The 15,916-nt window shown below is 49.0% G+C and overlaps 2 protein-coding genes across 3 annotated transcripts; both read right to left on the reverse strand.

Moving 5' to 3' along the window:
- Positions 1-1,538: 1,538 nt before the first annotated feature.
- On the reverse strand, positions 1,539-4,781 carry LOC123146236 (silicon efflux transporter LSI2). Of its 2 annotated transcripts, XM_044565847.1 has the most exons (4): positions 4,388-4,780; positions 2,964-4,176; positions 2,497-2,686; positions 1,539-2,129 (listed from the first exon to the last, which is right to left on the reverse strand). In XM_044565847.1, the coding sequence occupies exons 2-4, from the start codon at positions 4,092-4,094 to the stop codon at positions 1,861-1,863; spliced, it is 1,590 nt and encodes a 529-aa protein (XP_044421782.1). In that variant the 5' UTR covers positions 4,095-4,176; positions 4,388-4,780; the 3' UTR covers positions 1,539-1,860. The 2 variants fall into 2 exon arrangements, with proteins under 2 accessions (XP_044421782.1, XP_044421783.1); XM_044565848.1 differs by having other exon boundaries at positions 2,964-4,781.
- A 1,879-nt stretch (positions 4,782-6,660) lies between these two features.
- Positions 6,661-10,588, reverse strand: LOC123146237 (uncharacterized). The gene is made up of 3 exons (XM_044565849.1): positions 10,293-10,588; positions 10,066-10,189; positions 6,661-8,309 (listed from the first exon to the last, which is right to left on the reverse strand). Exons 2-3 carry the CDS (start codon positions 10,174-10,176, stop codon positions 7,134-7,136), a joined length of 1,287 nt encoding a protein of 428 aa, XP_044421784.1. The 5' UTR covers positions 10,177-10,189; positions 10,293-10,588; the 3' UTR covers positions 6,661-7,133.
- Between the last annotated feature and the right edge of the window lie 5,328 nt (positions 10,589-15,916).

Genomic DNA, 15,916 nt, shown 5'->3' on the forward strand with positions numbered 1-15,916 from the left:
AACGGCCTCCTTCTCCTTAAGAACAGGTCACAACATCATCATTATGTGTGCAACCCGGCCACGGTGCGAATCGCTAGCCTGCCGCCATTGCCAGACAAGGAGACGTGGCTATTCGTCGAGGGCATGTTCCTCGCCTTCGACCCGGCCGTGTCGCGGCACCATGAGGTATTCCTCCTTCCAAAGGGAAAGATCCTACCAAAGGAAAAGACCCAGCCACAAACTTGGGTCGAGGTCAATTTGGAGCAGCTGCACTTGCCTATATTGTTTGAAGAAGAGAACCTAGCTGAAGAAGACCAAGAGGAGATAGACATCACATATCATTCTGATTATGTGAGAGATTTTAATACAACACCACCATCAGATGTGATCTCTATATCGGTATTCTCGTCACAGACCAATCAATGGGTGAACCGGGAGTTTTTGCCGGGGCATTACGCCCCTAGGAAACTCTATGACATGGTGACCGCGCCACACCCTAGTCACGTCAAAATATGGAAGTCGGCCGAGTACTGGCAAGGGTCGCTCTATGTACATTGCTGGAACCACATCCTTTTGATCTTGCGCAACTCGGAGGGGGTGTACAACATGGCCCAATTACCAGGTAAAACTTATATTGATGAACACACAAGTTGGTCAAAGTTGCTCGAGAGCTCTGTCGTAGCGAGTTACGACAGAGGGGTTCACTATGTGGCGCACGACAAAATCCAACTAAGGGTGTGGACACTGATAGAATCAGACGATGGCCAGGTTCAGTGGATGCTAGCACACCAAGCAGAGCTTAGTCACGAAATACCACAATGGATTGAGCCTAGAGTGCCATGGAAGGCCATCGGAAACAAGAAAGCAATTGCTAGCTTGTTTGAACCTTATAACATTGAGGATTTCATGTATGATGAGGAGGATGGCCAGAGCGACACAACTGATGATCGTGATGTGAACGATGGAAACGACGAAGCAAAAGACATCCATCAGGCGGATGGTGGCTTCGATGATACACCCAGTAATGTTGATGACAATGGTCACAGTGAAGAAGATGCTGCTCACGAAGATGAAGATGACATATTCAAAAGTGTAGACAGCTTTGAGTCCTCTTGGGACTCGGACGAGGACAACTTCATCGACCTACATGAAAGTTCCGAAAGCATGTCACGGGATTACAAGATCATAGGATTACACCCGCATAAGGAAGTCGTGCTCCTCCAAACCCACGGCGCCGTTACAGCATATCATATTAGGACCACGAGAATGCAATATTTAGGCTATGACCTCATTAGGAACCCTTGTACGAATGCCCATGGCATCGGCGCTGCGTTCCCTTACCGCCCATGCTACGTTGATGCGCTTCCGGCATCTAAACTACCGTATTCCCATTATGGTTGGTGACCTGCCCCGTAGCGTGTAACTCGATCTACAAGGAAGAACAAGCTTACAAGCATGGTGAAGATGGACCAAGGTTGCACATGGGCTGCATTGAGCTTTGGAGGATGGCATGTGGGGACAGGGCCCACTTGGTCGGTCAACAGATCCAATTCAGTATGAATACTGACCAAATATACACCTTTTTTTTTTTACTTTCTTGATTGAGATAGCAGCTATTCCAGAATGTACATCTTCCTCCTCCTCCTCCTTCTTCAATATATATATCTATAATGTACAACCCAAAAAGCCTCCAAGCACCACCATGAATGGCATCATCCGTGCTCGGGGGCCTCCCAGCTTTTCTTTACGGTACAAGACTTACCCCACAGGCCACAAATGACGGCCCGAACATTCACAATTTTTAAAATTTACATGCCTATATATCCATATGAATCATGTCTCCTTCTTCTGCTGTTGTGTTGATAATCATGAGGACTCTGTTCAGTTGCTCCTGATGAGCAGCAGGCCGATGCCTGTGACGATGAGCGTCGCCGGGAAGCCGAACTGGAGGTGGCTGAAGAAGGAGAGGGTGTACCCGAACTGTTGGGACCGGCGCGCCTGCTCGCACACGATCAGGTTCGCTGCCGACCCCAGAAGGGACAGGTTGCCCGCCACCGTGCTCACCCAAGCCAGGATCAGCCAGGCGTTGGTCTCCGCCGCCGGGGAGATGGCCGCCGCCGACGCCGCCACCCGTGCGCCGAGCAGCAGGACTGCAGCAAAGAAGAATGCAATGCAGAGTCTGTCAGTAGCATGTTTGGTATGTTTGTGGTGCAGGGAATTTGGCATGTTCAGCTGGTCCTCTTGTTCTTTAGTAGAATGAATGATTGGCCGATCTGAAAGATGTTGGGACCTGACAGTCTGGCTAGCATCTAACACATTCAGAAATAATTGCACAAGTGATCCAAAAATGAATCGTGCCATTGTTTGGTGTCCCTTAATTACAGTTTGGAAGCATCTATGAAATTTGCGCAAAATTAGATTAAATGCACTCTAATTTCCATATATTACGACAGATGGCGTCGAAATGGCAGTGGAGCATGTTTTTCAGGCAATTGGAGGGGGGGAAGAGGAACTAACCGGTCGGGACATTCGACGCGACATTGGAGAGGAGCAGGATGACCAGGGCGAGTATGACCACCCCGGTGGGCGTGTCGATCCGCGCGTAGGGCTCCATGAACTCCCAGAAGGTGCTGGGAATGCCGGTCTTGTTGAAGCCGTCCACGGTGATGAACATCCCACAGAAGAAGAGCAGCAGTGGGTAGGAGACCTGAAATTTGTTTTTCAGCAGCACCACAGTAAGCAACAACGAATGGGATGTACAATAGTTAGTAATTCTGGTGTGAGTTTTAGTTTCAGAATTTCAGAAACAACACACTTACCAATCCAATTTGCTGTGAGCAGGTGTAAAATTCGGTCAAACCATTTGAATAATTTCAATCAATTGTAAACAAAAGTTTCATTCAAGATGGGAACTGATGAATTCAATTCGCAGACAAGCTGTTGGTTCAGTTTAACTGAAGACGGACAGACAGAGAGACAGTTACCTTCTCGAGGCAGGGGCGGGCGTCCTTGAAGTCGAGGACGATGAGCGCCAGGGCGGCGGTAATGGCGCTCCAGGACATGTTCAGGCCAAGCAGCAGCGCCACGAGCATGCCGAAGGTGATGACGTACACGCACGTCTTCCACAGCCTGTTCTTCCACTCCTCGTCCATGGCCGCCTCCTTCTCCTCCGCCGAGTTGAAGCAGCAGTACTCATCCTCCTCCTCCTTGGTCGTCACTCTGGCGGCAGAGCCACGCCGCTGGTGGATCCCGACGCCGTCGGGCGCCGCCTTGGCGTCGCCGTTGACGGAGGCGGGCTTCACCGGGTCGTCGCATGAGCAGTGCGCGTGGCAGCCGGCCGCGTCGGGGAGAACAGAACCGTCCGGGAGGCGGCCGCGGCGCGGGTGCGACATGGTGGCCGGCGAGAAGCGGTGCGAGGTGACGTCGTCCTCGTCGACGACCTCGGCGGGGAGCGCGTCGTGGTGGGAGGACACGTCGACGCACTTGTCGTCGGACAGCTCCCGCCAGTAGAGGCAGAGCAGGATGGCGGCGTTGACGACGACGCCGACGAGCGTGGCCGGCAGGATGCCGAAGACGAAGTCGCCGAAGGAGATTCCGCTCTGCACGGCGATGACGAGGTTCTGCGGGTTGCCGATGGGGGTGGCCGCGGAGCCGATGTTGGCGGAGGAGGCGAGGGCCAGGAGGAAGGGCTTGGGCGGGAGGTTGTTCTGGCGGGCGATCTTGAGGATGAACTCGGTGAGCACCACGCAGCAGGTGTCGTTGGTGAAGAGCGCCGACGCGAGCGCGGAGACGGCGCAGGTGCGGAGGAGCAGGTCCTTGCCGCCCTGGCTGCGCCACGAGAGCGCGCGGCCGAGGTGGCGGAACATGTCGGCGCGCTCCAGGTAGACGCTGACGACCATGGTGCCGAATAGCAGGCCGAGGATGGGCAGGTCCACCGCGGCGTAGGCCTCGTCGGCGGTGATGACGTTGAGGAGCACCATGAGCATGGCTCCCAGCAGCGACCCCGCCGTGCGGCCGATGGGCAGGAAGGGCACCGCCGGGAACACCGCCAGCACCCAGAAGATGCCGAACGCCGCCGTCCCCAGCGCCACCTTCACCGCCGGCTCCATCGCCATTATATTGCCCCCACCCCCAAGATCCAAATCTCTGCTTCTCCTCTACACTACTGATGAATCTGCAAGAATCTCCTCTCCACTCCTGCAGATTCGATTCAAGAACAGCGAGCGACCTAACTAATCATCCACCTAGAAAGAAATCTGCAATCTGTGGCCTAGCTATGAACAGGAGCTAAGATCTGCAACCACCGGCTCGCAAAAAACAGAGCTGGACAAGAAGCGGAGCAAGCTCCAACCAACTAATGGTGGGGGCGCAAGCGGCAATCATGCATGCGCCAACAGCACGTACGTACCAATCCGGAAGCCACCAGCCTCGTCAGCTAGAAGCCTCCATCTCCATGGATGGATGCATCCCAAGAACACGCTGAGGAGGAGGACGACGATGAGGAAGAGGACGACGATGAGGAGGAGGGAGGAGGAGCTCGTGGAGAAACTACTTGTCACCGGAGGAAGTTAACAATGGAACACTTGGCAACGAGGCATTGACCACTTGGCGAGCTCCACATGGCCTCCTAGTAGATTGCCCGCCATGGATATTATTTTCTTGCCTCTCTCCCCACCAGTCGATGGGATGTCTGCAACCAAATGAGGAAAATATTTTTCTGTATTTCCAGAAACAGAGAAATGTGGTTGGCTCATGTGGAGCCGCCCCGGTGCTCTCACCGCGTCCTCACATGCATGGCCATGGCTATGATTAGGGAGAAGGGAGAAACTGTTGCCAGTTAAGCCATGGAGGTGGACTGGGCTTGGATTTTTGTGGCGCCAGGAATAAGATACAATTTTTGCATCACTCTTTTTGTTCTTGGTTTCACTCCTTAAACTATGATGATCACTGGGGTTTGATTTTGATTGGGCGTGAATGGTGCAATGGTGCCTGAAAGGGAGAGGTGAAAAATTATTTATGCTGGTACAAAAAGACTTGCTCTTTGACTTGGTGGTAGAGAATGATTAGGGGTAATTAGTGAGGTCACTTTCGCCTTCTGCTGGCACAAAATTGACAGGTTAATTAGACAGAGAAGTAACTGTCTGGCTTGGATACCATTCTACTTACCAATGAGGTAACCTTTGGTATCACTACTAGTCTCCTGCTAATGTAGGCCTCACAATGATTAACCGGAGGAAATCGCAAGAACACCGCCGGGCCCTGAGACGGCGACGGCGATGGAGATGGAGGTGTGCACGCATTCACCGGGGGTGGCGCCACGGCGAAGGGAGAGGGGGGGGGGGAGCTGGATTAGATTATTGATTGCTGATGTGGAGGGTGGTGGGATGGGATTTGGGGGTTGGTTTGGTGCCGGATCAACGTTATCCGTCACTTGTCTGAACCCTCAGCCATGCACACCCCCATGTTCCTGTCCTCAATTAATTGATCATCATCACCTTAAAACTAATCATGTCCTGTTGCTTCTCCTTAAACTTCACCTTGTTGATCATGGAGAGGGAGGGGAACAGTGCTACGATATTTCCTGTTTCCTGCTGCGCCGGCTCGCTTTCCACCGGACGTGGATTGGTCGAGATGCTGACCTGCTGGGCCCACCAGGAAGAAGAAGAAGAGGGGAAAAATATCAGCACATGATTGATGTTCCACAATGAAGCTTGGTGCCACCTAATGTACTCTTGTTGCCACCTGGCCGGTCGGCCGGCCTACACTAATCAATCCTACAACAAGTTCACCTCCATATATTTTTCCTGAATTAGACCCAAGATTGATATGATGATCAAAATTGTCGTACGACGGGACGAGACGAGAACCGAACTCGTTGTCGCCCGCGTATCATTGTTGTTGTTGCTGCTACCGCCATTGTTGTTTGTTTCTTCAAAGACCGTACATTATTTTTCTCTCCTTTCACGACTCTTGGGGGTCATGATATTTAAGTTATTACTACCATTATTACCCTCAATTTACTCAACCGTATTGTAATTCCCATGTAATCTCTCTGGTGGCCGTCTCATGTGTCAGAAAGTAGTAGCTTCCGGCTAGAGATTTGCCGACTTCTCCAAGGGGGAAGGCCCCTTTCAGGATCTCTCCTTTTCTTTCTGTCGTTTCGATCCTATTCATGTTCTTGCAAAGTGCAGCAAAACAACATATATATACCCTGGAAAAGTTAAATTGAAGAGCCGAATTGCCCCGTGCCGTCGCAAAATATCAACATCGGTGTCATCTGCCTGACTTGTATGCACTCCTTGGATGATGTCTGGCAAAGTACCTGAAACAAGGAATCTCCAAGGAAGAAACAACATGGTTCAAGCCTTCAACCAAGGCACGGCCTGGATGATAAGATGATTCTCCTTGCAATGCTCCGCGCCGTCGCAAAATATTGACATCGGCGCCATTGCCGACCTGTGTGCACTCCTTGGATGGTGCCAGGCAAAATATTGGCATCAGAAACCACATGGTTCAACCAAGGCACAGCCTGGATGATCACATGATTCTCCTTGTAATTTCAATATTCACACCAACAGGCACAGAAGATTCATGCGATGAACATCAGAGTGGTTCTGTCTGATGCTATCTCCAATCAATCAATCAGCCACACTGATGAACAACAGATAGTAATTTCTCATGTGAGATAAGGATCAGGGTAGAATATGGCTCCACCTGACGATGCTGCTAAGAGGAACAGTTCTACAATTCTGGCTAGGTTTATTATGTACATAAACAGCATCATCAGTCCAACAGCAGCAGCAAGCGAGTTAAAAGCGGATTACAACACACGCTACGACGGTAAAAAGTATTTGCGGTTTGGTTTTATAACGACGACGACAATAACAACAACATCAACAACACATGGAGGGAGGGTTCCAGGATCTGCATGCATCACCACCTTTGGTCTCTTTATATGAATGATGATCAGCTGGACACTGAATTACTTACCACTATAATCTAACTTTAACTTGCCACTACAACCTGAATGTTTGCATAGGTTTTGGCGCCTCCTGCAGATGAGATGATGGTGTCTTCCTGTTTGCATTGCAGGAGCAAAAGAAGCAAAAAGAAACATGTATCTTCCTGTTGTAAGGTTATGGTCAGTGCAACGGTTAGCTGACCCCTGGCTGCGCCACTGGACGGAAGGACCAGCCCTTCCTCGGCTCCGTTGTGATTGCGGCCACCTTCTCGTTCGCCCACCAGTCGGACCCGAGCGCGCCCGTCTCCTCCACGTGCGGGGCGTCGACGTTGCTGAACTTGAACTCTTTGGCCAGACGGAGGGACAGGGAGCGCCGTGCTTTCTCGGGCAGGTCATGGTATGTTTCATCAACGTACAGCCCTGCCCTTGTCTCGTTGGATTCTCTGGAGTGGTCGCCGGTGTTGCTGGATGGAAGGTGGAAAGATGATGCAGCAGATTCTCCAGAAATGGCGGTCTTCTTCTCCAGGCAGCGGGCGACATCCTCTACTGTCAGCTCGAATGAGACCCGGTGATCCATAGCATGATCATTGTTTTGGAGTCGTGCAGAGAAGTCCACGACTGGTACAGCTGCTGTAATGTGGCCATCCAAAAGGGAGCCGCCATTCCTCATATGGCGAGGTATCAACTTCTGTGTAGCAATGCCCTCGCCATCCATGATCTTTGGGGGCTCACGAACTGGGAAGGAGGGGAAAGTGCTGTTTGAGGAAGTCTGCAACTCAGGGTCAGGGAATGGGGAGCAGGTGCCAGAACAAGCAGAACTTGGAGATATGAGACGCCCTATTGGGCTCTCAGGGTACATATGGTATGAGTGAAGTTCACCCCTTTCCCCATTCTTGCTGCTGTTGAGTGAAGTCAGAAGCTTTGCATATGGCACCTCAGGCGAGGAAGGGGTTGTCAGATGAACAGACTCTGGTGGGGGAGTGAAAGGAGCTGTTGAAGGTTCAGTTGTGAAGGCCGAGAAGATAGGAGGGGAGACTACCTGTGTCTCATGTGCATATGGCCCAATAGCAAAGATGGATGGAGGACCTGTGGGTGACGGAGAGTTTGGCGAGCGAGGCGAAAAAGATGGAGGGCCCATTGGTGATTGTATAATAGATGCAGATCCTGATTGGAGGAAAGAGGCGGGCGATGATGGAGGTGCAACAAAGGGGAAGACCTGGGGAGGTGGATGATTTGGAATCTCTGGCACCGGTGCATCTATCCTCTGAGATGCAGATTCTGGGACAAGGACCGCATGGCTGATGCGCCGGTCATTCTTTTGAGCTCCAAAGCAGAAGTATGCGCTCAACCAATCAGTCCATTTCCTTCTCTGCAATTCAACAATACTACTCATTAGTACAGAAACAAAGGGCTGTCATTGCGCAGTCTTTAAACAAAGGATATAGCATGTGGCAGCATAAAATGTTCACAAATAAACAAGGCACCTTAATAAAGTATGAATTGAAGAGTTCAATGCCTACGTATAATCAGGATCATATGCACTTTCCACAGACATATACATTCTATACTAAATCGTCTCCCTTAGCTCCTCAGTATAATCAACAACAATATGCAACTTCGCTAAGAAAACAGAAGACAACATACAAGCCATGCCACACAATTACTGTAAAAATCAAAGCAGACATGAGTGAAATTATTATCTGCTGTTTATGTGATGAAATATAGAAAAGTGAAACATCATACTGGTTAGCCTGAAACTAACCCAAAAAATAGTAAAGGTAAATCATACAAGTCACCCAAAATTACAACAGGTAGCTCAGCCGGATGGAGTTGTAAACAAGGGAGAAACCATAATTCCAGCCACAACTGTAACATATACTCCCTCCGTCCCAAAATTCTTGTCTTAGATTTGTCTAGATACCGATGTATCAAGTCACGTTCTAGCATTAGATACATCCGTATCTAGACAAACTTAAGACAAGAATTTTGAGACGGAGGGAGTAGATACCACATACTTGTTCCTTTTTATGTAGTTAGTACCCACTTAAAGTCACAGGGTTAAAATCATAGCTCCACTACTAAGGGATCTCACATCAGCAAGTGCCGGCTGATATTGTAATAAGACAGACACTACGAATACTGTTTGTTTCATGTGGTCCAAGCTAAAAGTACTGGAGAGTAGCAATCATAGGTGCACCGCATTACCTTAATTTTTCATGAACAGACAAAACTGTGACTAACTAACATAACAGGACGAATGCCTAAACAGCAGGCCATGCATTAAAAAAGGGAGTAACTAACGCCAGGGATTAAAAACAGAAATAATAGCTGGTGGCATATCGCCAGCTAAGAGAGAATATTTTTGTCCCATCTGGTCCTCTCAGGAATTCAAACTGACCGTTTCAGCTATGGTGGCCTTAATTCCATGCAAGTATTCAGTGCTGATAGTTGTTTCATCCGAGGCCAAAAGTGGCAAACAGTATAAACAAATCTGAAGAAGAAACATGTATTGCAACTCCCAATAAGAATACAGGGCAGGTGCAAAACTTGATTTCATATCAGTTTTGCCCACCATAAAAGTCCTGAGACTTCCACCGCGTATTGTTAAACGATGTCACCAAAGTTTACAAGTCAACTTAGTGAAGGTGAAGCAAGCAAACCTGCCCACAATGATCTACTAGTGTGCAACTACCATTTCAAAGCACACAACTAACCTGTGCAATTAACCTCCCATCCTAACTCGCTCCTGGAGTCAGTAATCTGCAACATGTGTTTCCCATTTGAACTCTAATAGTTGTACAGAATGTGTACCTATTACACAGCAAGCAGGTACCCGGCATGCACATGTGAGTTGGCGACCAGGCGATATCATAACGAGATGCGTCAATCATGCCGAGCTCTCGTCGTGGCACAAATCAAATGGCACAAAGTAGCAGTCGACTATGTTGAGATACCCAAACCAGCGATTCCAATTCAAAAACAGAGACAGACGATGCATCTACTAAGCAATACGTGAACTCTGCCGCAGCAGCATAATGATCAGAGCAAGCTCGCTAAACGACCCAACCAGTAGCAACATGGACGGTAACAAAAATTCACACGGCGGACAGGGTCGAAGCACGAACCGGCTCCACGGTGGGCTGCCTGCGGCTCCCGGCGGTGACAATGGCCGCCGCCGCCGCGTTGACGGTGTCGACGCTGTTGTGCACGGGCCTCATCTCGCTCCCACGCTCCATCGGGTCACGCACGCTGCAAGGGAGAGGAAGAGCAGCGAAGATTCGCATCAGAGACCGGAGCATAATCAAAAGCAAGAGCAAAGTAATAACACTCCAGGCAAGGCAGGGCTCCTCACCGCCGAAGCAGGCGGCCCCGGAGCAGCGGATCGGGCGGATCTCCCCTCCGCCCCCGAGCGGCGCAGGGGACGCCTCCCCGGCCGGAAGAGCTGAGCTCCTCCCTCCTCCCTCCCGCCTCCCGGGATCAGGCGGCGGGCTGCGGCGGCGGCATGGATCGGCGGGATCGGGGCGGGGGAACCGTGGGCGGGGCCGGATCCGAGCGCGACGACGACGGCGAGGAGGAGGAGGGGGTTGGGGACTGGAGGGGACTCGACTCGCCTTCCTCTGATGATGATTACTGAATGAAACTAATTGAAATTTTTAGGATGGGGATTCTTATACCGCTGCTCGGGTCAAACACGCCATTAGCCCTCCGCGGAATTGCCATCCTGCCCCTGCCTGCTTTCCCACTGTCTAGTCTCTTCTCCTAAAAAAGGAAGGGTTTCATGCCCTGCCGAAAGCTCATTTGAAATGACATTGAAAAACTTCTATTTATACCGGTCATCAGTTGTTAGATCGTGTTGATCCAACGATCTAGATTGTTTCGGTGTTAACTGCTTAATATTTTTAGCATGTAGTTAATATCGTTCGTAGTGGTAATATATATAGTCGCTAGGCATGCAATTCATGCGAAACTAATATCCTGCCTAATACAGCGTGCTGTTGATGTCCTACCAAATATCGGCGTGTATTGCTGGTACGTAATTACTAGTTGTGTCAAACAGTTTGAAAATGCTCGCGCAATGCTTGGAGTTGCAGGATGGTTTGGCCGCGTGTTCATTTTTGTGGTATGTTATAGATGATGCACAGACTAGGAGAGATTGTGTACGTATGGATAATGGGTATCCATACCCGCAAAATATATGAACAGGACATGAAAACAAAATTTTGCACATGAGTAACCCAATGGATACCCCCAAAAATAATAAATTGAAATGACTACTATGACACATGGGGTCAACATCCAACTCCTATGACCCAATTCTAAATCATATATTCTCTGAACCGACCATGGCTCATAGGCCCACCATCACCTGCTCGCCACACCTCCTATGTCATATGTGACTACTAAAAACAATGAAATATCAACTCATCGCCACTAGACTCCCGTCCAACTCTCAATCCAGTGATCGCCAATTCCCACCGTCGCCTCTCACTGTGTCGGGCTTTCCACGAGCCGCCGCTCATACTCGCTTGATGCCTTCAAGAGGCCAACAATTCATAGAAGGTCGCGTCGGTGCTGTACTGCTCACTCATCATCACTTGAATTTTAAACTCATTCTCTATCTTTTTAAAAATTTAAATGGTATATATTGTACCCGTTGGATAGCTGATGGGTATGGCTATGGGTGTCAATTTATGTCCATGGGTATTTTTCATCAAGTTTAGATAACTTACCACATGCGTCGCATGGTATGTGTCCTTGTGTTTCAAGTTGATAGCCGCCAAGTCAAAGAACTTATGCTGATAGTAGTAAGAAAAGTAAGTTTTTTCTTTTCTTTTCCATTCGCCAAATCTTGGCTAGACCATAAGTTTGGTCCATCAATATGGGAAACTTACTTTAGTATTTGGCAACGAATGGTGCTGTGTTGAACACACAACGAAAATAGAATGCGCAAAAGCGGTTCTTTGACCTCGACTCACGTAAGTGGCAACCGATCAAAATTACCCCACCCCGAGGGCATTTAGGTCAGAGCGGGGTGCAGATGAGATGGCGCTATCCATCCCGAATCATGCTATACGGACGACAACAGACGGACGATTCATGCACGACGATGTAAATCCAGCCGCACATGTAGTCGACTTAAAGGGCAACAGCCGCTCGATTTCATGGTCGTGCGAAAATCGGTTGCACTTGTCGTCTGTGGAGCAGTTCCGATCCATCCCCACGTGTGCGTGTGGTGAGGCAGCGGCAGAGCCAGCCAGCAATCATGGCCGCACAAACCCCCCAACCCGCACATCCGCGTCGCTCTCAGGCCCCTCCTCTACCCCACCCGTCGGCGGCACGGGTAAGCCGAGCCCGCGGTGGCCGGCGTCGGACCAGAGGGAGAGGCCGCCCCGCCGCGCGCCCCTCGTGCGGCCCCCGGTGAAAAAGGCGCCTTTCTTTCCTTTTTTCCTTTCTCGCCCTTTTCCGTCTCCGCTCGTCCGCTGGCGGCTTTTCGCGCGAATCTTCTCTCGCCGCTTTTGTTCGTGTATTTATATTTTAATTACGCGTTGCCGCTCCGTACGCGTACGCAAGGGAATAAACTACCGGTGGCGGTAGTGTGGTTCGGTCACCCACTGGCGCCGGACAGCGTGGCCCTGCGCTGCACACGTGCACACCTTCCCCTCTTCATTTTTTTCCTCTTTAGAAAAAAAAAAAATCTTCACATGCATACATGTCCATCATTCTCTCTCTCTCTTTTTTTGGATTCTCTTCTTGTAATGGCACTGCTAGTGGGCGTAACCCAGCCCTATTATATTTAAGAAATCGGTCACAGCTTAGCATCTCTCCAGGCTGAATACCTTGATTATTCATGGCATGCCCGAAAGGAAAAGAAACACAGCAGTAGCTAGCTAGCTAGAGCTGGTTGCTATATTGCGGTTGGGAGCGTTGTTTAGTTGGAGCTAACCTCATATGAATAATCAAGGTATTTTAATTTTTAAAGCGGCTAGCCTGCAAGTAGACCTGGAAGCAGCATGCATCCGCAAGCAGACGGACGCGTACGTGCGGGTGTGTACGTGTTTTGTCTGATTATTAGGATGATGCATGGTGCGTACACGGACATGAGCTGAGTAGGAGTATTATTCATGTAATCTTGATTGATGGTCGAGCGATCCGGCCAGCTAGCCATGCATGATCCTGTCAACCTCTACGTACCACACTCACTCGGTTGTACGTAGCCTGCCAGCCTGCCAGCGACTCACTCGGTGGAATGTATACATTGGTTAGTCTGCAGCCTGCCAGCGACTCACTCGGTGGAATGTCAACCAGCTCTCTTTCCATGCTACGTGCCCAATAATGCACTCATGCATGCATTATTTCTAACTAGAGGCTAACGCGCGCTTCGCAGCGTCATTCTTCACAGGCATGATTAACTCTTTTGTATCTGGTTTGATTATTGTGATCGCTTGTTTTGTTTGGATTTTATCCTTGTTGGCTTGTGTTTTAGTTATGTTTTGATGGTGTTTTTTCTCGTTTGTATATCTCATGTCAGGTTGCCTCCGGAGACAATATTTGTTCTGAGAGGAGAGTGGAGTTGTTTGATGTGTGATTCTGATGTATTTACATGTTTCGACCTTGATATTAGTCGTTGGTGGTGTTTGGGCCTCTTGGGAGCTCCTATACCACGCCAAAACCGTGGAATTGGTGCTATAACACTTGCATACACTAGTAGGAAAAGGGGCTTTTACCCCGGTTCATAAGGGCCTTTAGTCCCGGTTCTGGAACCGGGACTAAAGGGTCGTTACTAATGCCCTAGACCTTTAGTCCCGGTTCTTACATGAACCGGGACTAGAGGCCGTCCACGTGGCCGGTGCGGGGAGCCCAGGCAGGAGGGCCTTTGGTCCCGGTTGGTGCCACCAACCGGGACCAATAGGCAGGGCCTTTTGTCCCGGTTGGTGTCACCAACCGGGACCAATAGGCATCCACGCATCAGCAACTGGCAGGAGCTGAGGTTTTTGATTTTTTTTTGAAAGGGGGTGGTTTAGGGGTTTTGGGGGGTTAATGTAGGTGTTTCATATATTGTGTTAGCTAGCTAATTAATAGAGAGAAGTGTCCTCTCTTATCTTCGTGCTTGGTCGACGTACGCTACGTACTATATACGTACCGGAGAGGAGTAGACACGCTAGCTAGTAATCAAATAAAGGAAACAGAAGATCGTCATGAACATATGCATACAGAGAGAAGTGATATCGACCACCTCTCCTTCTCCGAGATATTGGTCGAACAACAAGTTCTCGTATATCTATCCGACACTACCGACTACATATATACAATAATTATCTCTTACAATACAATCTCCTAATTAAATTGTAGGAACACATGGTCCACATAGTATTCTCCGTTTTCATCGATCACGTGGTCAAGGAAGAATGCCGCCAATTCCTCTTGAATTCCTCGCATACGATCTTCTGCTAGGAGTTCATCCCGCTTCCGAAACATCTAATTTGAAGAAGGGGGTCAATACATATATATATGAATAAATGAAACTCAACACAAATGATGGTAAATAAAATAAAATTGCGAATATTATTGCTTACGCACTTCATATTGTTCTTTAGTGTAGCCCCGCTCACAGGTCGTGTAGCGGATGGACTCGCAAACGTAGTATCCACAGTAATTATTCCCGGGTTCCTGCCACAACCACTTTACAAGAAATAGAGGTCAATCAAACTGATAAGCAAGCATGCTAAATGGTATTGATGAAACTAGCGCTTGAATCACTAGGAGATGCGCGGAACATGCTACTATAGTACTTACTTTCGGGTGATTAAATTGCAGCTTCTTCGGCAGTCTAAGACGGTTACTACTCCCTGCTCAAGCTTAATCTCTAGGAGAATATAGTGGAAGCTGCGCATGCATGCATAAGTCATCAATTACATTACCATAACCTGGACTAATAAGGGAAACCGAATATGCACAAGACAGTAACACTCACTTGAAGTTGTAAGGAAAGAGTATTATATCTTTGTTTTGATTTAATACCAACGATTGTAGCAAGTTGGCCTCGGCTTCTTTGGGATGTTTTTCAACCGAATATGCATCTATGAGATTTGTGTTAATGAACCCAATATCACCGATTTGTCTTTTCTTCAATTCGGCGATCTTCAATCTGCATAATATAGTGAGGATAAGTATAAATACATGCAATGAAAGAGCTGACCTATATAGAGAGACTTAATGACAGAAGTAGTACTACTTACAGACAGTAGCAAGTGATCGTTGTTTTATCGAGGGCCTTTTGATTGTAAAACTGGAAGAAATCCTCAAATGGAACACTCAGCAGATCAATTCCAACGAGGTCATGCTCCGGTTTAACTCTCAGCGTCAAAGTATCCATCCCATCAGACTCTCTGCAGGTTTTCATGTACCAATCATGTAGTCTTCGCATCATCGTGCTTAGAGATCTTTCATCTTTGACGAGAGGCTTCCCGTAATGGTATTTGTGTTCGTCCACCTCCATGATTTCATAATGTACATCGTCGGGCAGGTAATCTCCAAGATTGCTATAACCGGGCACCATACTCGGATCATTAGCGACGATGTCTTTTGACACCTTGAGCGGGGGGCACGATTGGTTCGCTTGTTCGCCGAGCTGGGCAATTTTTTTCCCAGCTCGTCGTTCTTTCATCCTTTTATCACTGGCAGTACTTCCCGACCGCTCCGCTTCGGCATATGTCTTTGCAAGAACGCGCTCATAGTTGCCTCTCGGCGGAGACTTTGGTGGTTTTGTCAGGGCAGCCAGAGTGCGCTTTGCTTTCACCGGATCTACCTTCTCCTCCGGAGGTGGATGTTTCTTTGCTTTCACCCTTCAAAGAAGTTCTTCACTTCGGCTCGCACGATCTTCGCGTTCTCCTCCTCGGTCCTCTCGTATGGTAACTTCTCTGGAGTCTTCAGAGAAGGACCGAATCTGTATTGCCTCCCGCCTCTAGCAGCTGTACT

Source organism: Triticum aestivum, chromosome 6D, assembly GCF_018294505.1.
Source record: "Triticum aestivum cultivar Chinese Spring chromosome 6D, IWGSC CS RefSeq v2.1, whole genome shotgun sequence".
Lineage (NCBI taxonomy): Eukaryota > Viridiplantae > Streptophyta > Magnoliopsida > Poales > Poaceae > Triticum > Triticum aestivum.

Excerpts from the sequence above, each read along its gene's own strand:
- LOC123146236 (XM_044565848.1), bottom strand. The coding sequence starts at position 4,094 with ATGGCGATGGAGCCGGCGGTGAAGGTGGCGCTGGGGACGGCGGCGTTC. Across the intron at positions 2,687-2,963 it reads CCCGCCCCTGCCTCGAGAAG|GTCTCCTACCCACTGCTGCT; the intron begins GTAACTGTCTCT and ends AACAAATTTCAG. Across the intron at positions 2,130-2,496 it reads CGCGTCGAATGTCCCGACCG|TCCTGCTGCTCGGCGCACGG; the intron begins GTTAGTTCCTCT and ends TCTTTGCTGCAG.
- LOC123146237 (XM_044565849.1), bottom strand. The coding sequence starts at position 10,176 with ATGGAGCGTGGGAGCGAGATGAGGCCCGTGCACAACAGCGTCGACACC. Across the intron at positions 8,310-10,065 it reads GGCAGCCCACCGTGGAGCCG|AGAAGGAAATGGACTGATTG; the intron begins GTTCGTGCTTCG and ends GTTGAATTGCAG.